The sequence below is a fragment of the Schistocerca gregaria genome, chromosome 1, assembly GCF_023897955.1.
Source record: "Schistocerca gregaria isolate iqSchGreg1 chromosome 1, iqSchGreg1.2, whole genome shotgun sequence".
Lineage (NCBI taxonomy): Eukaryota > Metazoa > Arthropoda > Insecta > Orthoptera > Acrididae > Schistocerca > Schistocerca gregaria.
Genome location: NC_064920.1, coordinates 1,105,722,482 through 1,105,745,037, shown reverse-complemented (window position 1 = coordinate 1,105,745,037; position 22,556 = coordinate 1,105,722,482). Strand labels below are relative to the sequence as shown.

Sequence of the window (22,556 nt, the reverse complement as noted above, 5' to 3'; positions counted from 1 at the left end):
TCCTGTTCAGTATTAACATTTAACAGAAGGAACTGAATGCCATGGTCTGAGAGGCCATTGACTATTGGTTTTGTAATATAATTTTGTTCATTGGACTTTTCTATAAAGATATTTTCGATGGTTGTTTGTGAGCAAGTGGCTACCACAGTGGAGAACTTTACTGTGGGAATTAAATTGAATGATAGTGTTACTAACTCAAATAAGTTCTTATTGGGAGAGTCTTTAAGGAAAACTACATTGAAATCACCAGCAACCACTATTTCTTTGTTTTTGGTTGTTAAATGGGCCAGTACAGCTTCAAGGTGGTTCAAAAACAGATTAAAGTTACCTGCAAGTGCTCAATATACACTTAATATTATGAAGGAGTTTTTGTGAATTTCTAATTCTGTTGCCCATGCTTTCATATGCTGTTCTAGGCAAAATTTATGAGTGTCTATGTTCTTAAATTATGACAGTTTCTGATGAATTTTGCAACTCCTCCTTTCTCAATTTCTGATCTACAAAAGTGAGATGCTAACCTAAACCCTGTAATACTTAAAAGTTCTATACCAGTGGTCACATGATGTTCAGAGAGGCAGATTATGTCAGCTGGGTTTTAAGACTCTAATTCATCTATGCTGATAGTTAATTCATTAATTTTATTTCTCAGTCCTCGAACATTTTGATGCACTAAAGATAGCTGACATTTCATATTGACTGAGTTAAAATTTGGTAGAGTTATAATATCTGCTGACTGTTGAAAATTCTTAACAGATAGCTGTTTATGCTGATGCAATAAGCTGGAATTATGTTTTTTGATTTCTTTCTCAAACTTAAGGTTTGTCTCAGTACTAACCTCTCTTAAAATTTGCTTTCTTTATGTCCTCCCTACCCTAAAAAAGGGCCTTTTCTGAACCCTATAACCACTGGTATTTTACCACTCATGTCAGTGCCTCCCCCCTTTAACTTTCCTGCTATTTCCCCAGCCAATTTACCCTTCCCCTTCCTGTTGAGGTGAAGGCCATGCCCAGTATAATCCCACCTACTGAGAGAATCAACAGGAACCACACCAATGTGTGACCCTTCACCCGACGTAAGCACCAGTTCCAGCTCCAAATTAACTCTCTTCTGTCGAGTTCAAATGAGGTCGGTCATGGCGCCCAAGAACAGATACAAACTCGACACTAGTATGCTTCGATGCTGATGCAATCTTTGCCAGGTCACACTCTATACTGTACCCAGGATCTCTGTCAACACTGTTACCTGCCCCACCCACTATAATCACAGTGTCTTCCTTAGTGAAATCTTTGCAAAGTGATCCTAAATCCTGTCACCGGCTCCAGACCAGCACTAGGTTTAAAAAAAATTGATGACCTGGTATTCTGATCCTAGTTCATCCTGAAAAAGTTGGCCAACACCTCTTCCATGATAACTACCTAACAACAACAGTTTCATTCTCTTTACTGATTTCCTTACATTCTTACTTTTCAGTTTGCCGCTGAAAGTTTGTTGTGCCCTGTCTACACTTGCAACTGCTTGCAATGTATGACTTCATTTTGGACTGTATTACTTACTGTAGAACTGTTTCGGCCACATGTACTGAAATGATGTTTTAAATCTTCGTCTCCAGCATCCACAGGAAAAGCCAAAAGACTCTGAAACACTCCATGTTTCCCCCTAGAAGATCATCAGTTTTTTCCTCTTTTAGCTGAGGAATTAAACCGTGATCACGATGTTCTCGTAAAGGCAGTTTATTTCTAGCACACAGGACTATAGACTTATAATAGGTCTCAAACGTTTCCGGTTTTCTTCAGTAACTGAAGATTTCTTAGTATCGAGAACAACAGCAATACTTTTTGTACTTGATTGCATAGACTTGGTGAACTCTATAGCCTTCTCCATGGAAAACTTGCGGTAGTTTGTGTTTTCATGATGATGAAGATCTTCCGTAGCCTTCTTGTATTTGACCAATGGTTCTTTTACCAGTGTTTTCAAAGCTTATAAAAATAAATTAAAAATGTCTTCGATAAATAATTAAGTAAAGAAAAAATTGTGTAAACACTAAACCTTGTAAGCTCTCGAAATGTTAGTAACATGGAAATTTTTGCTGAAAAACCAAGCTTGAAAACAATTTGAATAATTATATTTTTATACCTGAAGTGATTCCAACTGAAAACGACACCTCCAAGTTATTAATGGTTTTTACCAAGCCAGGTAAAGGTTTCAATTATTTAGAATAAAGGAAAAATGTAATAAGTACATGGGAGCCGATTCCGGCACCTGAAGGAGAAAACAGAACAGATGCAGTACAAAATCCGCGACGTAACATTTTACTGTATGAAATGTAGTTGTACTGGCTGATACATTCATGCTTAAATCTTCGGTTTTGCTTTCCTTCTAATTGAGTGGGAAAAGAGAAGTTTGCAGAAGGCTTCCAAGTATTGTTTAAAGACTTAAGCTTCTCATCATCATATTAGTCGCTTTTAAGAGCTCTTTATACATCATATGGGTCATAATATGTTTCAGTCCTTTGTGGTCTTTCTTCCTGAAGTGATTCCGATTGAAAACGACACCTCCAAATTATTAATGGTTTTTACCAAGCCAGGTAAAGGTTTCAATTATTTAGAATAAAGGAAAAAATGTAATAACTACATGGGAGTCGATTCCGGCACCTGAATGCCAGTATTACGTACAAGTGACTCAACACAAAAGTATATAGCATTATTTACACATATAAATATTTTTATGATCACTAAAAAGTCACAATTTGTCTTCCAAAACATTAACACTACACCATATTCCTCGGTCTTGCCGCTTGCCCTAGTAACATTCGTGTAAGAGCCCGTGGCAAACAGTACTGAAATGGTCTTATGTATTGACATGCTTATTGCAGGTACTAACTGCAGCAATTCCGTGCAAAGAAAAAAGACTCAGAGGAGGGAAGCAGTAAAAAATAAGGAAGCAGATGACAATGGCTACTTCAAACCGTGTTTCAGCTACCTAATGTTACAGGCAGCCTGGAAGAAAGTTACTACCGGCCGAAGTTTCCCGACTTCTACCAATTCAGGACAAGGGAATGGGACTGTCAAGATACATTTTACACATTGTAACTATATTTGTTTGTGAAACTGGTCCGTGAACGGTATTTATGAGTCCAAAGTTTTGTGTTATACAAATTGTAGACTGTAGATGCAAAAAGGCTGTGACGGTTCCAATTCTGTAGCGCAAGCAATATCAGATTTCTTACGAGGGTTTTTCGCCCTACTTTCAGGTTTTCCAAAATAATCCGTTAGCTTGCGATTCGTTGCAGCAACGTCTTTAATCACTCTCTCCAATCAATAATACAGTATTATTAAAGAAAAAATTGACACTACTCATTCACACACCTCAATAATGTCAATAATCGTGAGTGGAAGACAAGTGTTCGCTGGCAGCGCGTGGAAGAGTTGGAACTAGTGTCGGGACAACCAACTGTTTTTAAGAATTGATTGGTCATCAGACCCATGGCATCCTTCGAAGATGGCAGGTGGAGCACTCTTCGAAAGATGCCATGGGTCTGGTGAAGGTCATGTTTAATGACCGAAACCGATCACCTATGTTCTTGTAGCACACGTGGTGCGATCAAGACTGAACTTTAAAAGGAAAAATCTTTATAAAATTTTTTGATCTCTGTTCCAAAAATGTTTATTAAAAATCAAATGGCTCCAAGCACTGTGGGACTTAACATCTGAGGTCATCAGTCCCCTAGACTTAGAACTACTTTAACCTAACTAACCTAAGGTCATCACACACAGCCATGCCCGAAGCTGGATTCGAAACTACGACCGCGGCAGCAGCGCGGTTCCGGGCTGAAACGCCTAGAGCCGATCGGCCACAGCAGCCGGCACCTCAAACACAAAACACCGCGATGAAAACACCATGAAAGAAACACTCGAAGAAACATGAAATCCTTATTAGAGCATGCAGCTTATATATAAGGTATTTTCTCTACACTAGTCTACCAATCAGCAAAATGCAAATTAAAGGTCTTCTGTGACTGAACTGTGCGGGAAGAATGTATTAAACCCTTGAAGCAATACATGGCTGCTGGCGATCTGCACGTGCAGTTGCTCCGTGAGAAGAAGAGAGTAGCGAAATGAAAAACCCTCCAACCTGATTGAAGTAATTGTGCTTGTAACAGTTCAGTGATTTCAGAGTGAGTTATGTATTTTGAGCGGCAACTCTACTGGATGGCCGGCCCGAGTGACCGTGCGGTTCTAGGCGCTACAGTCTGGAACTGCGCGACCGCTACGGTCCCGGGTTCGAATCTTGCCTGCGGCATGGATGTGTGTGATGTCCTTAGGTTAGTTAGGTTTAAGTAGTCCTAAGTTGTAGGGGACTGGTGACCTCAGAAGTTAAGTCTCGTAGTGATCAGAGCCATTTGAACCATTTTGAACTACTGGATGACCCAAGAAACGTGTGTGTGTGTGTGTGTGTGTGTGTGTGTGTGTGTGTGTGTGTGTGTGTGCGGTACCTATTTAAAGTTTTGTGCTTCAAAAGACACTGAACCGTATCAAATAAGCATTCGGAGTTCTGCGGCCGCTTCTTGACATATCCCCTGGGAGATATGTTTCGCAGCAAGCGGCCGTTTGGCAAGCTGACATTTCTTCAGCACCAGTGGATGGCGTTTTCAAAGTATTATCCTCTGTCACTACTCGTGGACTGCGTCATCTATCATTATCAGCTTAAACACAGAGAAGCTTTACAGGGATGGAACGATGTATGTCAGGAAAAGATGGATTAGCTACTTACTCGACTGATGGATAGATCTGATAACACAAGAAATCGCTAAATGTAGTTTTACACTGGAGATACAATCTCTGTTACTAAAGAATAAAATTACACGTTTGTTTGATCGATGGGAACTTTCTTAGGCTCTTATAAAAATAACTTAACAGTGATAAGACCCCTAATTAGGCAATTTCATCTCCATATCTGGCTGTGGTGGTTGTCGTTATAAAAGACGCTGTGGGTGTCTGTGTTGTAGCCACATTAAGGACACCATGCCACAGACAGCGTTGCTACTGTTGCTCCTAACAGCGTCCGTGCAGTGTGCTCCAGGTGAGATCTGCATTTATTTATTTTCGTATGTAGTCCCTGTGATTCACTCTTAATGTGAGTAGAGGAAAATCCTTTCTTTATTGTTCTATGTATTAAGATTTCTTCGATTTACGTATGGGGTACGAACAATCAGGTGCGGATCCAAGAAGTGTGGGAGTGTGTGGTTGGGAACAAGGCCCCTCACCTCCAAACTCCACCCCTCCATCCCTCCCCTCAAAAAGAAAGTTCACTAAAGGCATTCATGCTTTTATGTATAACAGTTTGCAAATTTCTCAGCCAAGTTTCGGGGAGTAAAATAGCATGAGCACTAACAGTCTGTTCGAACAGTCCACGGGTGTACTGCCGGTCAATAGTCTCCAACGGGCACAATATTTTGGCGATCAGACGTGTCTCCATCGTCAGATGGGCTGACAAACTGAGCTCCCGAAATATTGTGCCCGTTGTAGACTATGGACTGGCAGTCGAGTAAGAAATACGCCGGGAGAAACTATAGAATCACACTAACGCTCTGTTTTAACCCAGGGTACTCTGTATTCTGTACAAACATGAGAGGCAATACTGGCAATACGACTTCTCTTAAAAAGCAGACTGAGGACAGGCAAACCTACGTTTAGAGCATTTGTAGATTTAGAGAAAGTTGTTGGTAATAATCACTGGAATACACTCTTTAAATTTCTGAAGGTAGCAGGCGTAAAATACAGGGACCGAAAGGCTATTTACCACTTGTACAGAAACCTGACGTCACTTCTAAGAGTCGAGAGGCATGAAAGGGAAGCAGAGGTTGAGAGGGATGTGACACAGGATTGTAACCTGTCGCCGATGTTATTCAATCTGTATATTGAGCAAGCAGTAAAGGATGCAAAAGAAAAATCTGAATCTGAAATTAAAGTTCACTTAGAAGAAATAAAATCTTTGAGGTTTACCGATGAGGTCGTAGTTGTGTCAGAGATAGCACAGAAGTTGGAAGAGCAGTTGAACGGAATGGACAGTGGCTTGACAGCCGCATAAAAGATGAACATCACAAAAGGAAAACAAGGAAATTGGAATGTAGACGAAATAAACCAGGTAGTGATGATGGAATTGGACTAGGTAACGAGTAGTAAGTGAGTTTGCTATTTGGGAAACAAAATAACTGATGACGGCCAAAATAGAGAGAATATAAAATGTAGAAAAGAAAAGAATTTCTGAAGAGCAGAAATTTCTTAACATAGAATGCAGATTTAAGGGCTAGGAAGTCTTTTGTGAAGGTGTTTGTCTGGAATATAGCCTTGCACGGAAGTGAAATGTGAGCGGTAAGCAATAAGATGACAATGGAAGCATCTGAAATGTGGTGCTATAGAATAACGATGAAGATTACTAAGGTAGATCTTGCAACTAATTTGGAAGCACTGAACAGAACTGGAGCGAAGACTTGTCTAAGGGATCGATAGGTAGCTCACCTTCGAAGACAGCTGAGTTCTGTAATGCAGTTGCCTGAAACTCCAAGTGCCATCTGAAAGCATTTTGCAAACCAGACATATCAGTCTGTCCAGTATAATCTGCTCCCTGTCGGGAAATGTTGTAATTTGGTTTGTGTGGATCTCGACTTTCCAGATTCTTTGTTCAGGCAGATACTGGCGGGCATTCGTTGAGAGTAGATGCCTAAGGTAGCCTGGAGATATCGTGGTGAGCAGCCAATGGTCGCGGCTCGGGTGCATATTGAAAAATAACAGACGAATATCACCTCGTGCACTCTGTAAGGTAATATGGAGTAAAGTACTTTCACGTGAACATTGTGTTCGTCTCGTTATTGTGGAGTGGAGATAAGGCGAGGGCAGTGAGTCATCTCGTAATTACACACTCCAGAAGTAAGTTACCAGTGCTGGAACAGAGACTTGCAACTGAACAGCGTACACGGCAGCCCCAAATCGGTGATCGTGTTCGCTTCAAGGGGGATAACTTACCTAAGTCGGTGTGGAGGCTGGGTGTCATCGATCAGCTGTTTTCCAGCCTCGACTGGTGAGTGAATAGGGCGCCGCTGAAAACTACTATTGTCAGGCTAGAAAGGCCTGTTAGTGAAGTTGTGTCCCCTGCCCAACTGAGAACCAGTATGGGTCCCCTCCCAATGGCGTGGCGGTACAATATGAAGGCCTATCGCCAGCTTGCTTTTTGGAGCCAAAAAATCTCATCTCTTATTCTCAGATTCAGAAATTGTGTATGTTTTCTTGTATTGATTTCCTAAGTGTCATATGCAGTATCACAATAATATTTATTATTTTTATGTACTAACAGGTATGTTAGTACCCTCCATGTTTCATACGCAGTCCATCGATAGCATTTTGTCGGTTTTTTGTATTCTAATTGTTAGTGTATTTCATTTCTATATGCCTAAATACTGTGTCCAGTTTTATTTTTACTGTTTTCCCTGTTTGGAATTTATGTTTCCATTCCTTGCTTGTTAATATCATAAATCACTACACCAGAAAAGTTTATGGAGCCACATCAAGAACCTCTAAGGGGAGGAGATGTTTGAACTTGTAAGGAAGTTGGATGTACTTCATAAGAAGAAGTGGACATTCGAAATTTGTGGTAAGGTCTTATGGGACCAAAGTGCTGAGGTCATCGGTCCCTAAGCTTACACACCTTTTAATCTAACTTAAACTAACTTACGCTAAGGACGACACACACACCCATGCCCGAGGGAGGACTCGAACCTACGATGGGGGCTGCCGCGTGGACAGTGACAAGACGCCTAAGACCACGCGGCTGGGGGAAGTTGCTGAGCGCCCTCGCTTTTCTGCTGAGCTGCCGGAATTAAGGTATATTACCTAAATTGGCCAAAAATGGCCTTGGGACAAAAATGACCAACAACATTAAGAAGCGAGCTGGTTTTGCCTTAGCGAGGGAGCGCATTCGTTTTACACGAAGACAACTGGATTTCATATCCAAGGATTTATTTTATTTACTTTCGGAAGTTTCGGCGTTGCTGTCTGATGCATCCTGAGACTGGGTTGACAGTTCGTACTGAGCAATATGAGATTGGGTTTATGCAAACGTCGTCAGTAGGTGATCTTTTAGACGTGTGCAGGAGGGATGATATGATATTAGGCCACAGCGTTTATAGTAAGCCGACTCATATGGACCGATGTCTTCATAAATCAAGTTGTCATCCATCGTCCCAACGCAATGGGGTCCTATGTGGATTGGTAAAAAGAGCTTATGCCATCTCAGACGCAGATTGCTTGACATAAGAACTGCATCAACTAAAAGCTGTGTTCAAGCAGAATGGTCATATCGATAATCAGACCTGTCGTGGTCCAGTCTGGACCTTCGCGGGAACCAACAGAAGACACAAACAAATCGGTCGTGTTTCTACCTTTCGTGGGAAGCTTATCTTCAAAAACAGGAAGAATTTTAAAGATATTTGATATTAAAAGTGTATTCCGCACGCCTGTTAAGACTAGAACTCAACTGGGCTCAGTGAATGATGATGTGGGTTCGAGGAAGCCCAGTGTCTACAGAATTCCCTGCCATTGCGGGAAAGCCTATGTTGGACAAACGGTTCGTAAGGTCCAGGATGGACGGGTGAAGCACAATCGTCACATGCATTTGTTTCAACCAGAAAAATCTGCGGTTGGAAAACGTTGTCTTAGTGAAGGACATAAAATGTTGTACGATAACACACAATTGGTTCCCCCTGCATCGCGTTATTGGAACTGTATAGTGAAAGAAGCGATTGGAGTACGACTATCTGACGATATCATAGCAGAGGTTAATTAAGAATTGGAACGCTGTTTTGTTTGACATTAAAAAACAACGGTTGTTGCTTCGGTCTTCAAAAGCAGTCAATAGTATTTGATAACGATTTATCGTTTCCACGAATTTTCACCACCTGAGCATTATTGCGTCTTGCGCTAGAGGGCAGATGTGTTCGCGCACGCGAGGTGGACCTGCAGGCTGTGTATATAGGACCGCCGAAATATGATGTTACGTTCCGTCTGGAGCCCGATATCATTACGCTGCCCAATATCATTACGCTGTGCTCCTTTAAGGTAATAATTAATAAAGTATTTTCATATAATGGTTGTTTTCGTCCCATCATTTTGGAGTGGAAATAACTAGGGAGTGGGGGCGGGTGGGGGGGGGGGGGCAATGAGTTGTCTTGTGCTACACACTCCAAACTGAAACGCACCAGTGCAGGACCACAGGCTTGCAAGTGAACTAGGTAGTCCTGTGGCGTTACCGACTACGGGAAACCTCCCACGCGAGTAGAGGTGTTGACCTGGCCCCACCTGCTGCTGGCGACCAAACCAATACGCTTCCTGAGTCCGCAGGTAGGATCAACAGGTCAGAGCAGGCTGAATGACAGGCAGAATAGGAGAGACCTCACACTGAGGAAGAAAATAACGGAGACTGAATTTCTCAAGCGTAGACACAAAAAGACGGAGGGTAAAGGCGTTTCCCTTATTTAGTCACTCGCTAAATTGTAGACTGCTGATCTTTGTTCACTACAGTAGAGCTTAGTGAAACACTGCTACTGAAGTGAAATTTAGGTCTTGACGTTGTCGCAGTTGTGAGAGTTTGTTGCTATTATAGTTCTTAAATTAATTGCACGACACATGGGAATTCATGTTTTGGACGAATACTTTCTTGAAATTCCGTATGTCTCCGAATTGCAGTTTCTCAGAAGTCAAATGAAAGGAAAGTACTAAGCCCTGATCTAAATGAATGTATGTATGGACCATGCTGGCTTGCACAGTGTTTTCAGATCAGTTTTCCTGATCTTCCGTATCGCTGTCACTCTCTATGCATTACTGTTCACGTATGGACACAGTGCTTTTAGATTAGTTTTCCTCATCTTCAATATGGGTGTCATTCTCTATCCGTTTTGCTGCATGCTTCCTTCAGTCCACCTTGTTCCTGTTTATTATTTTATTTTTTATTTTAATTAATTTATTTTTTTCAACCTTACTTTCTGGCTATACTGCCCAACAGTTTACCTTCTGTGAATTTTAAAACTTTCCCGGCGAATTGACCGTTCAAACCAATTTCGGGCTTGCAGACGGCTCACCTGAAGATGACTGGCAGGTGCCCAGTTCAAATATCCTGCGAAGTATTGAACGACGACCGGCTGCAAGCCCGAAATTTGTTTGAACAGTTTACCTTCTGTCTCAACAGTTTACTGTCTACTGCTTCCACTCCTATCTCGGTCTTTTTAACTTGTTGAATCCATGGTATATTCTTCAGAAAACAGTGGTGTGTGTAAAAGTGTGCTGTGAAACACGTAAGAAATGCGTAGTGCTGCAGAACAACTAAAAGTTAGTTCAAAATTATCAGTGCCTAAATCATAAAAACACCAACGATGTGCTAGCAGACGGCATTTCCCGATGTAAGCGTGAAATCTAGGGAAAATCACTACCGCTGATGAGGCTTTACCTCATTAAAGCGAAACGCGTCTGGTGAAAAACATCACACATTTTTGTAGTTGCAACGACAGAACAAAAATACTCTCAAGAACGATGCTTCAATTTTCTTACATGTGATAAAATGTCGTGTGTAAACATTGTTGTGGTCACTATTTCAAAATGGCCACAAAGTTCCAGTCTGTTACGTTCTAACGTCTGAGTGCAGGATTGATAATTTTTCTGTTACTGCTTAAGATTTCAGTCTGTATGCACCCTCTGTTTCCTCCTGGGCCAAGAGTTGTCCTCATAATCCTTCGACCTTCCTTCAGGTTGTTTTCCAGATCGCTCGCTATTTCTGTTGAGAATTGAAGTTCCGCTTATATAAAGAACTTCCAGTTTGGTCACCGTGTTGTAATGTCTAACTTTTGTATGTATAAACATACACTTCTTGTAGGGCTCACGTTTTCCCCCATACGCTCTCTTGAGTTTCTGCAGCCGATCATTCCGTGCTTCCTTCTCTAGTCCCATTGGTTCTACGATCTCGCGGAAATAGTTGAAGTGTCTGAACGTCTTCATCTCCCCGTACTTCGTGTTTAATTTCTTAACGGTAAATTTGGTGCAAATGAACTCAGATCTGCAGGTCAGCCTTTCCCCGCATTGTTTGAATTCCGTAAATTTACTGTTCGCTAGAATTACTAAATCGCCTGCGAAAGCTAAGCAGGCGATCTTCACCATTAGTCCGTCCGACTTGATCAGTCATCGAGAAATCTTGCTTTTGGATTCTTTTTCGCTTCCCCTAAGAACTTTGTTCGGGATGAGCAGTGGAGACAGTCCAACTGGTTGGCGAAAATCGTTTTTAATTGCAAAGGATATTCGACTTGGTGTCTGTGAGTGCTTACTTTGAGTCTGGTCCTTGCCCCTTTAGGATGTCTAAAAGAGACAGTGAACTTGTATTGTTACAGTTATTATTATCTCAAAAAATTTATGTATTCTACTGTTATTGTTATCAGAATCAGAGGCCTATGTCCCACGTTAAATAACGGACTGACAGAATGTTATATTGCGCAGAGGGGCGGGATGTGGTAAAAACCAGCCGCGAAATCTGAAGCACACTATCTCCTTCCGCTCCCCCTCTTCATACCTCGCCATAAGCGGACAGTGGAAGTTGAATTCTTCTGTTTCTCTTAGAGATCGTAATAGCGTAATTTATCTTCACAATCTCTATGAAAGCGATACAGTGTGCGACGCATAGGGGCGCGCGCACTTGCGTCATGTGTGGGGAGGTGGTGGGGGAGTGTGGTGCGTGGCACAGCATAATGTAGTTCGTGTGACGAAATTCAATTCTGACAGACTTTAAAACTAATACAGCAAAATATACACAAACTTTTAACGAATATACGTTGAAATAGGAGTCTTCAGCGTATTTATAATATTAAATGACAAAGTACAACTGCGAGATACTTTTATATACCTTTGTTTCTGACAATACGTGTTTCGGACTTTCGTCAGATATCTTCAACAGTATATCGTTTTTCTTCGAATTCACTTTGAACTTTGCAGCTACCTTTTATTCTGTAACTTTCCAGTTCATTTTCACGCATTTATATGGGTAGCACAGATTTTCAGTTACGCCGATGCAGTGCAGCCACAAGGCGAATGGAACAGAGGGTTGCAGTCTGCCATGCTTTGGTGGCACAGTTTAAACTGTGGGAACTTTCCCGGATCTTACAAATGATAATTTTAGTCTAAGAGCAGTTAAGGAAGGTCCCCAAGGCATTAGAGAGGGAAAAAAAGCAGCATTTACCGTGGATAGTGGTCCAAATGGCTCTGAGCACTACGGGACTTAGCTTCTGAGGTCATCAGTCCTCTAGAACTTTGAACTACTTAAACCTAACTAAGCTAAGGACATCACACACATCCATCCCCGAGGCAGGATTCGAACTTGCGACCGTAGCGGTCGCGCGGTTCCAGACTGTAGCGCCTAGAACCGCTCGGCCACTCCTGCCCGGCACTGTGGATAGTGAGACAAGAAATTCTCATTGATTCTGTCGTTTATAAATGATGAAAAAGTTAGATGACCTTGACTTGTAAGTTCTCGAGCAAAAGTTGTGTGGATTGCTTTTATTGCAAATTGTTCAGTTAGTGAGCTGCCTCTATCACAAGAAGTGGTTTAAGAGAATGGCAAAGCTTATCAGAAGTTCTCTCTAACGATGAACTGCCCCTAACGTCCAAGTGAAAAGAACTTTTGCAGAGAAGGTGAGTGATAATAAAATCAACCAGGAATGAAGTGGAGATCGGTTTTGTCAACGTTATTTTCCCTAGTATGACCATGAAGTACTGGGGAAATCCAGGTAATGGAAACTTTTTAGGGCAAGTAGAATTAATGTCCGAGTTCGATCCTGTATCAAATGACCATTTAATTGTGTGGCTAAGCCTGGAAGGTTACTCACTTACTTAAGGACATACAAAATGAAATCATTACCATAATTCCTGATGAGATTCTGTTTGTCACTAAGGATACTATACTCAAAAATAAGTATTATTCAATAATATTGGACTGTACACCAGATTTGAGTCACAAGGAACAATTAAGAGTGGTTTTAAGAGTGGCAGAAGTGTCTTACAAACCAGTTGCAACTCAAGAATATTTTTAGATTTTTTTGAAGTGAGTGATACCGCTGGAAAAGGTCTTACAGAAATGTTACTTCAGATACTACATAACCACGGCATATCGTTTGCGGAGTCTCAAAATGGTTCAAATGGCTCTGAGCACTATGGGACTCAACTGCTGTGGTCATTAGTCCCCTAGAACTTAGAACTACTTAAACCTAACTAACCTAAGGACATCACACACATCCATGCCCGAGGCAGGATTCGAACCTGCGACCGTAGCAGTCGCACGGTTCCGGACTGCGCTCCTAGAACCGCGAGACCACCGCGGCCGGCTGCGGAGTCTAAGCGGGCAATCTTATGACAACGGGAACAACATGAAGACCAAGAAGAGTGGTAGTCACGCTCACATAATCGAAGGAAATCCCTTGCTGTGCTCATAGCTTGAACTTGGTTGTTAGTGACGCAGTTAAATCATTTATAATTGCACTACATTTTTTTGGTGTAGTTCAAAGGTTGTTCACATTATTTTCTGCCTGTGTAAAGCGCTGGGAAGCACTCAAAAATCACTTAGCCTGACTCTGAAACTACTGTGTTACACAAGATGGGAGGCCAGGAGTCAAAGCGTTCAGGTTGTAAGATCAGACCTTAATAACATAAGACTTGTATTAACAGAGTTAAAGAGCACATTTAAGTTTTCTTTGCGTGCTGTGATGTGCAATAATGTTCTTTTCCACGTCAACAGAGTAGTTCAGCAAGAAGGTACACAATTACACTCTACAATAAAATTAATAAAATCAATTCTTAGTGTTACTGAAGATTATATATCCAACAGTTTTGAAAGGCTAAGAAAGAAGCAGAGGAACTGCTTACATCTTAAAGAAATGTTGCTGAGTTAACAGAATACACATCTGTAACTATTCAAATGCAATGTTCTTACTAAAGTAGAGATGAACTCATTACGGGGGAAGAGAACCGCTTGAGGATAAACTATTTCTATGTTGTGTCGGACACCGCTGTTATTCCTTTGAAGGAAGGGTTTCAGCAGCTCAATAACTGCTGTGTCGTGTTAAGTGCTATTTTTGACATTACTAACTTGGCAACACAAATATGCAGTCTCAAAAGAGGGTGCAGAAGTCGCTCTGAGACACGCTAAAATGCATCCAGGAGATATAAACTCGCAGGACCAAAAAAAAAAAAAAAAAAAAAAAAAAAAAAAAATAAAAATAAAAATAAAAAAAATAAAAAAAAAATGCTTCCACAACATGTTTAGAAGTACTTCAGTACGTCTCCGAAATGAATTCGGGATACGTTTTCCTAAATATAACAACTGCGTTAGACAGAATATATTAAATTTTATGCCTAATTTTGCATGGTTATAGCGGTTCATGTAAAAATTATTCCTACCAAGTCAGCCGGGCTTCGCTCGCTACTATTGTGAACTGTTAGTAGTTATGGTCATCAGTGACAAAGCACCAGGAAAAGAAAAATTAAGAATGAATAAAAATACAATTTATTTTTATGACGACTCTCACTGGCTCCTTCTCTTGAATGTAAGAACGGAACAATGTTGCAAGCAATCTGGAAACCCAATGTTGAACCAGCCGCTATTGCTTCGTAAAAAGTTAAAAATTACGACGAAACGCCCAGTTGTTACAGCCTGCGGTAATCTGTGATTCCCTCAATTTATATGAAATACTGTAAGTAAGTTCTCTAGTACATTTAAGAATCGTCATATACTTACTTACTGCTAAATTTTCGAGTTAAAGAAAACAGTATATTTACTTTATTACTGTCAGAAACGCCGAATAAATTTTTAGATTCATGTTTTTCCATTTGTATTTGGTATTCGTTTTAATTGCAGGCTCGTTCATTTCAAGTGCTGGTTAGTATATTTTTGGTGCATCTTCGTTGTTTTAATGTATATTTAGGATATTTTTGTGCATATTTTAACCCACTAGTGCTTACATTTAACACAGAAAAATCAACTGGCGACCTAGCCAAGGCAGCAGCACCATTTGTTTGCATTAAAATAAAAGGATGAACAGAGATATTGTGAAATATGCACTATCCGGTATTCTTACAGCTGGAGGTTAACACGCTATTCTCCAAACATACTGAATGTGTTTTGGGCAATAAACCCTAGCTTACCAGTGTAAGTCGTGGGTAAGCTCCTGGCCCGTCAGTACATACACGATTCAAACACTCCCCAGTTCGTGAATTTCGAGACTCTTTGAGCTGCTAACACACACACACACACACACACACACACACACACACACACACACACACACACACTCATAACAGTCATATACACTGAAGCGCCAAAGTAACTGGTATAGGCATGCTATTCAAATACAGAGATATGTAAAAAGGCAGAATACGGTGCTGCGGTCGGCAACGCCTATATAGGACAAAAAGTGTCTAGCGCAGTTTTTAGATCGGTTAATGCTGCTCCAATGGCACTTATCAAGATTTATGTGAGTTTGAACGTGATGTTATAGTCAGCGCACCAGCGATGGGATACAATAGGTCTGAGGTAGCGATGAAGTGGGGATTTTCCCGTACGAAAATTTCACAAGTGCACAGTGAATATCAGGTATATGGCAAAACATCAAATCTCCGACATTGTTGCGCCTGCAAGAATCGGACTGAAGACATAAGTGCAACCCTTCCGCAAATTGCTGCAGATTTCATTGCTGGGCCATCAGTAAGTGTCAACATGTGAACCTTTCTACGAAACATCATCGATATGGGCTTTCGCAGCACAAGGCCCATTCGTGTTCCCTTGATATGACACAAAGCTTTACGCCTCACCTGGGCCCGTCAACATCGACATTGGACTGTTTATGACTGGAAACATGTTGCCTGAAACGTTACGGGTGTCGAGAGAACCTCATGAATCCATGGACCCTGCATGCCAGCAGGGGACTGTTCAAGCTGGTGGAGGGTGTGTAATGGTGTGGGGACACGTAAGCATCCTGTCTGATCGCCTGTATCCATTAATGCACAATGCATTCCGACGGTCTTAGGCAATTCCAGGGAGAGACTGCGACATCTCACACGTCCAGAATTGCTACAGAGTGGCTTCACGAACACTCTACCGAGTTTAAACACTTCCACTGGCCACCAAGTTCCCCAGTTATGAACGTTATTGAGCAGAACTGGGATGCCTTGCAACGAGCTGTTCAGAAGAGATCTCCACCCATCGTACTCTTTCGGATTTATGGACAGCCCTGCTGTATTTATGGTGTTTCTTCCCTCCAGCACTACTTCAGACATTAGTCGAGTCCATGCCACGTCGCGTTACGGCACTTCTGCGTGCTCGCGGGGGCCCTAACCGATATTAAGTAGGTGTACCAGTTCCTTTGGCTCTTCGGAGTCTTTCCTAACATAAAACTTTTTGTTTGTAGTTGACTTAATAGGCATTTAATATTGGTATTTCGTGAATTTTATTCCGTCGTGTTGTCTATGTAAATGCCAACACAGTCTCGCTTATTTGGCGCGTGTAACAATTGCTCCAATAATGGAAAGACCAATTTCGTTTTATGTAGCAGACAGTGACAAAATAGACATAAATCGAGAAACCACACCACTCTTAGGTACTATTCGTATTAACAGCTTTTTCACAATTAAATGACATTCTGATTTTTCATGTAGCAAAACGTTTGACCAACTTTAATGAGGTAATAGATTCTTTCGCGGAAAGATGTAGTAAGATAAGAGAGAAAAAACCGCTGGGACGTAAGGATGGAAGAAATTTTTTCTGTCTTGCTTGTATCTTGTCTTTAATGGTTTTATGTTTCCTATATTTAATTTTATGTTACACAAAAGAGGAAATTATTAACTAATAGGCAATGAAGTGGGCAACTTTTCTCAAGATCTCTTATAATTCCAGTTACAATAATCCCAAGCAGTATTAATTGTGAGTTTTTCAAAAGGGGGTAGGATGTCAAAACGGCCGACTGGGAGCAGGAGAGGCAGCACAGGACACTGTAATTTCCACTGTCCTGAATATAGGTCAGATGAGATTCATGGCGGTTGGTCTGGGTGAGCAGATCATTTGCTCGAATTGTCCAGAATGTTCTTCAAACCAATAGTTAACAGTTGTGACCCAGTGACAGTCCGCATTGACAATCATAAAAATTAAAGCATTGTTTGTGAACATAAAGTCCATGAATGGCTGCAAATGGTCTCCAGATAGCTGGACATAAGCATTTCCTATCAATGAAAGTTTCAGTTCGATTAGAGGAACCAGACCATTCTTTGTAAACGTAGGCCACACCATTAGGGGGATCACCAGCTTGCACTGTGCGTTGTTGACATCTTGGGTTCATGGTATACAGAGGTCTGTGCCACACTCGAATCCTATCATCAGCTCTTACCAACTGAAATTCGGACTCATCTAACTGGGCCGCGGTTTTCCAGCTGTCTACGGTCCAATTAATATAGTCACGAGCCCAGGAGAGGCGCTGTAGGCGATTTCTTGCTGTTAGCAAAGGCACTCGCTTCGGTCGTCTGCTGTCGTAGCCCATTAACGCCACATTTCGCCGCGTTGTCCTAACTGATACGTTCCTCCTACGTCCCACATTGATTTCCGCGGTTATTTCAATCACGGTTGCTTGTCTGTTAGCACCGACAACTGTATGCAAATGCGGGTGCCCTCGGTCGTTACTTTGCGCGTGTATGAGTTATACATCATGTATGATGTAGTACAAACTAACTTAATGCTCCCATGCAGTTATTAATGTAGAACTGGGTTATCCATGATGAGAAGTAATGCCTCAAATTTGGTACTCTTGGCACGCTCTTGACACTGTGGATCGCGGAATATTGAATTCTGTAACGGTTTTCGAAATGGAAGGTCCGATGTGTCTAGCTCCAAGTACCATACTGCATTCAGAGTCTGTTAATTATCCTCGTGCGGCCGTAATCACGTCGGAAACCTGTTCAAATGAATCACCTGAGTGCAAATAGACAGATCCGCCACTGCACTGCCCTTTTGTACCCCGTGTACGTCATACTACCGGCACCTATATATGTGCACACCCCTACCCCATGACTTTCGCCACCTCAGTGTAATGAGTGCACCATAGGCACTGAAGAACGAGTTGGAAAATGTTTCATTAAAATGACCTGTGTACTGGTACCAGATATCTCATAGAGTGGAGCCCTAGCAAGAGTCTCGGGGAATTTGTTTAGAAAGGAGTGTCATTAACGTGACACAGTTATCGGTCCACAGATGGACATTACTATAATAAAGAATAAATATCCATTCTTATCAATGTAAGTTTGCCCATGTAGTTGTCAATTATGCCTGCAGGTATACTGCAAGAAGTACACATTGTAAAAGTACAACCTTTTGCAGGTGGCGCACTACTGCGGAAGCCTACGGTACTAAAGGGACGTATAGTCAACGGCGTCGAAGCGGAACCTGGGGAGTTCCCTTATCAAGTGAGTACTGGTAACCAAACAGCCAGAAAAATGCTATATGTTGGCCTTTACGTTTCTATTTCCAGTGGAAATGGACGTTACTGCTAGTTATTTTGTTGCAATACGACTCCCTAGTAGCACTACTACTCATACTGAATCTCTTATTTACTCAGAAAGGAGTAGGAAATGTCTGAGGTATCTGCAGCTATACAGCGGGCAACATAAATAAACCGACAAACTGCTTGGACGGATTCCTAACAGGAAATGTGTCGTTGTTCCGGCGGATGACGCTGACGAATGAAAGATCATCCGACCACATGCCGTGTGTTCCTTGTATGTTGCAGGCTGTGTGAAAGACGCAGCGTAAAAGCAGAACAATGGTTCGATATTCGTGTCGGGAGCAAGCCGAGATTCAAACGGTCGACAGGTAGCACGGCTAAACCAATACAAGTACCCCAAACACACCAACCACGTCATACAACATTTTAAGCCCTTTTTGGGCGTCTGTGTAATTACGGGACCTTTCAGACAGACGAACGCGCAGGGAGGAGTGTTCTACTGGATATTGAGACGAACCCTACAGCAAGCACTAGGCAAGTGGCCCGACAACATGTGTAAGGTGTCAGGCAAATCCAACACCTTCCATGAAAACCCTGACATGATAAGCAAATCCAGTAGTATGTCACATAGCTCCGAATAAATCGTGACATTAAATTAACCAAAGTAATACGATTAACGAGTGAGCAAATGGAATACCACAGACTAACACAAGAATGCCTAATGCATGTCATACCTACCCACCGTGAGGCAGACGCAGTTCCGAGGGGAGAAACGGGAACAGAAGCCGAGAGCAGAACCGTGTTAAGCTAGAAGGCCCTCCGATAATGGACGGACTGGTCACCCACGTCGCCAGCTAACCACTAGGACAACGCCAGCTGCAAGTTTTAGCGTGAGACGTTTTCGCGTCTCTGTTACGTTAGCGCCACCCCCCAGCCCATGTTAAAAGCTAGAGCCCTCCAGAAGAACAGTATAGATCTTACTATAACGCTAAAAGGACTACACCAGCTGCAAGTTTTAGCGTGAGACTTTTTCGCGTCTCTGTTACGTTGCAAACTTTAAAAACATTGCCCCACCACGAAAAGTATAACGTTTCTCATTGGATAGACAGAATTTTTGTAGGCAGAGCTTAAGGTTAACATTGAAAGCACTGCCAGATAGTTTTTTGTAAACCAACTTCGGTAAATGGTAGTAAGGAGAAGTTAGGAAAGGTTAGTTAGTTCCGAGACGGCGAGCTGGATGGCTGCTGCGCCGGCCGCCGCCCCCTGACGAACACCAACAAGGTAATGAACGCACGCGATGCCGCATAACAGCGCATAAAGCTTCACTCAGAACTGCAGAAGTCTCTTCTGTTACACCCCCTTTTTGCGTAATACTAGTGTCGATCGTCAATTAAAGCTCATGGTGTTCACATCTGCCACTTGAAGTAAAAATCTGAAACGCGATGATTTTTCTGTTATATAGTTATTGAGAAGCCACGTCATCCACTGTAATTTACGACAAGTTAGATAAGTAATTAAAGATAATTGAGGGTCACTGTAGACCATTTTGATAGTTTTCTCTGTTGTGAAACTTAATTTAAACCTAGATTATAGATGTGATATGACATAGGTCATCCTTCGATCCATTGTAGAACTTGGAAATAGGGAATATTGGTTCACATTTTTGTTGAACGCAGTTGGTTTTTACCATCCTGTATTAAAACACTTCCTTTTATCAATAGTGCAATTTATAAACAATGTTTTGTGAGTAGAATAAAATTTCCAATGGTAAACTTAACTGCTTTCTCGACGTTATTTTACCAGCTAACTAAAAATAGGAAAGCCTTGAACCCCTTCCACTAAATTTAGTTAGTATTAAGATTATTTTACAGAGAGTGCAGTGGAGCTGACGCTGAAATCAATAAGTATTTGGTTATATCATCGCTAGTCTCACTGAACTCTTCTGAATTCTACATGTCATGTGTGGTCTGGCGTCTCCTCACCAGCAGCAGGTCCCAGGTTCAAACTAGTCAATTCCCTAAAAAACACGTTCAGAGCGTCGTTGCGTGAAAGTGGTAGGGAGACATGATATAGAACAAAGAGACACCACCCAGAATGTTAGACATGCTGTAAACCAAAGTACGACTATGTGTATCCTGCATGACAGATGTGTGTGAACGCGTGCAGTGCATCCCATGGAGACCACTTTGAACAAATGTTGTGATGCGGATACCATGCAGCTCTGTACCGTGTTCAGGGTCGATTTGTTGTTGTTACTCGCACACCGTCCATTTTCAGACACGTATCCATAGGACAGTCTTCCATTTCCAGTCCCTGGATATGTCGGTTTTATTAACATCCACCCTGCATATCTTTTACAGTAAGATCCCTTTGAAACTTCAATATTGCGCCTCATGTTGGTAGACTCTGAAGATGGAAAAACAGAAGTATTTAGCAAAATAACTGGAAAACGTTGGGAAAGACTTAGGTCCAATACATTCGAACATTGAAGCGAAAGAAGAATTCAAGAGACCTGGTATTTTTCCCTGCTGACAGATGTTTGTCACATAAAGGGATTCAGAGAGAGAGCTTCTGATGCCACTTTTCTGGTTTTCCCCGCGGATCTGTTGCAAATGCACTTCCCGAGATTGCCATCGGATATTACAGTGCAAATCCCACATAACGTCGTCGATAGGACTGTTTGACACGTTCAGGTGTTGGTAGCTGCTGTTATCACTGTTGCAAGACGTGACTAATGATAATCGCTCGGCCAGGAGCCAGGAACAGGAACAGGAAACACGCACGCGCGAGCAGGTTCTCACAGTTGAATAGAAGCTGCGCTCATAGTGCCTCCTGTTGGGAGCCGTAGAGACTAGGTATGTGCTGTAGGTATGATTGAACTGCCGGACGTCCCTGTGCGGATGAAAGCTGAATTAAATCTCTGCAACACGCTGCACCCTGTCGTGACTGACAGGATTCCGGTGTTCTGTTTTAATTTAATAGCAGCTAGTGCTGCATTGCAGGTGGCGCTTAATTGAAAACCTGCATCCCTATTAACAAGACTGTCCGCTGTAGGGATCCGTATCGCCTCCCATTTCGACTAACGTCATGAAGGACCTGCGCCAACAATCAACAGTTTCCCCAAGACTGTACGGCCTACCGAAGAACTGTAAGGATGGGTCTCCTCCTCGCCCTATAGTGAGCAACGTCAGATGCATGTCTGCCCTGATTAAACATCTTATTTCACTGTTTGGGCTTTCACGCAGGTGAATGTGACCATCATATCCAGCATTCAGAGGATTTCATAGGTCGCCCGAAGACACTTCAATTACAGCCATCGGGTTTTATAGTTACCTTTGACGTTGTATCTTTATTTACGAAAGTACCTCTACAGGACTCATTACAGCTTACCAGCAACAAGTCTGAGAATGATATAGTGCTTTGAGTATGTGCTTAACTCAACTTACTTCTAATTTAATAACCACTATTTTGAACAACCCTCATTCTGACACCGGCCTTGTCAAAGAGATTCAGGGTACTCTCTTCCTCTTAGCGTGGGAAACTGCCTCTAAAAGGCGCAAGAATCAGCAATTGTTAACGGCATAACGATAAAGGACGCAATGGAAACCACTGCACCGAAGATGCATAAAGTGTATCCACAGGAAGTGCGACAGGAGATGCGCCCTGCAGTTGAAAAACTATCATGATGATCTCTCCGTTGGGAATAGATTCCGAACTTGCCCTCCATTCGGATCTCTGTAACGATACTGCCAGGCGAGAGGTGACAACGAGAAAAAGATTGAATAACCAACGGAAGGATAACGTTCTAAAAATCGGAGCGTGGAATGTCAGAAGTTTGAACGTGATAGGGAAGGTAGGTAATCTTAAAACGGAAATGCAGAAGCTCAATCTAGATATAGTAAGGGTTAGTGAAGTGGAAAGAAGACAAGGATTTCTTGACAGATGAGAATAGGGTATATAAACAGCAGCAGAAAATGGTATAACGGGAATA

General features: G+C 41.9%; 1 protein-coding gene across 2 annotated transcripts in view; it reads left to right on the top strand.

The window, feature by feature from the left end:
* The first annotated feature begins 5,009 nt into the window (after positions 1-5,009).
* Positions 5,010-22,556, top strand: part of LOC126282890 (hypodermin-B-like) — an 86,637-nt gene continuing 69,090 nt past the window's right edge. For both annotated transcript variants that reach the window (XM_049982230.1, XM_049982229.1), the window contains exons 1-2: positions 5,010-5,079; positions 18,442-18,527. In XM_049982230.1, the coding sequence (XP_049838187.1) occupies positions 5,022-5,079; positions 18,442-18,527 (144 nt within the window). In that variant the 5' untranslated portion in view covers positions 5,010-5,021. The remainder of the gene's footprint in view (positions 5,080-18,441; positions 18,528-22,556) is intronic.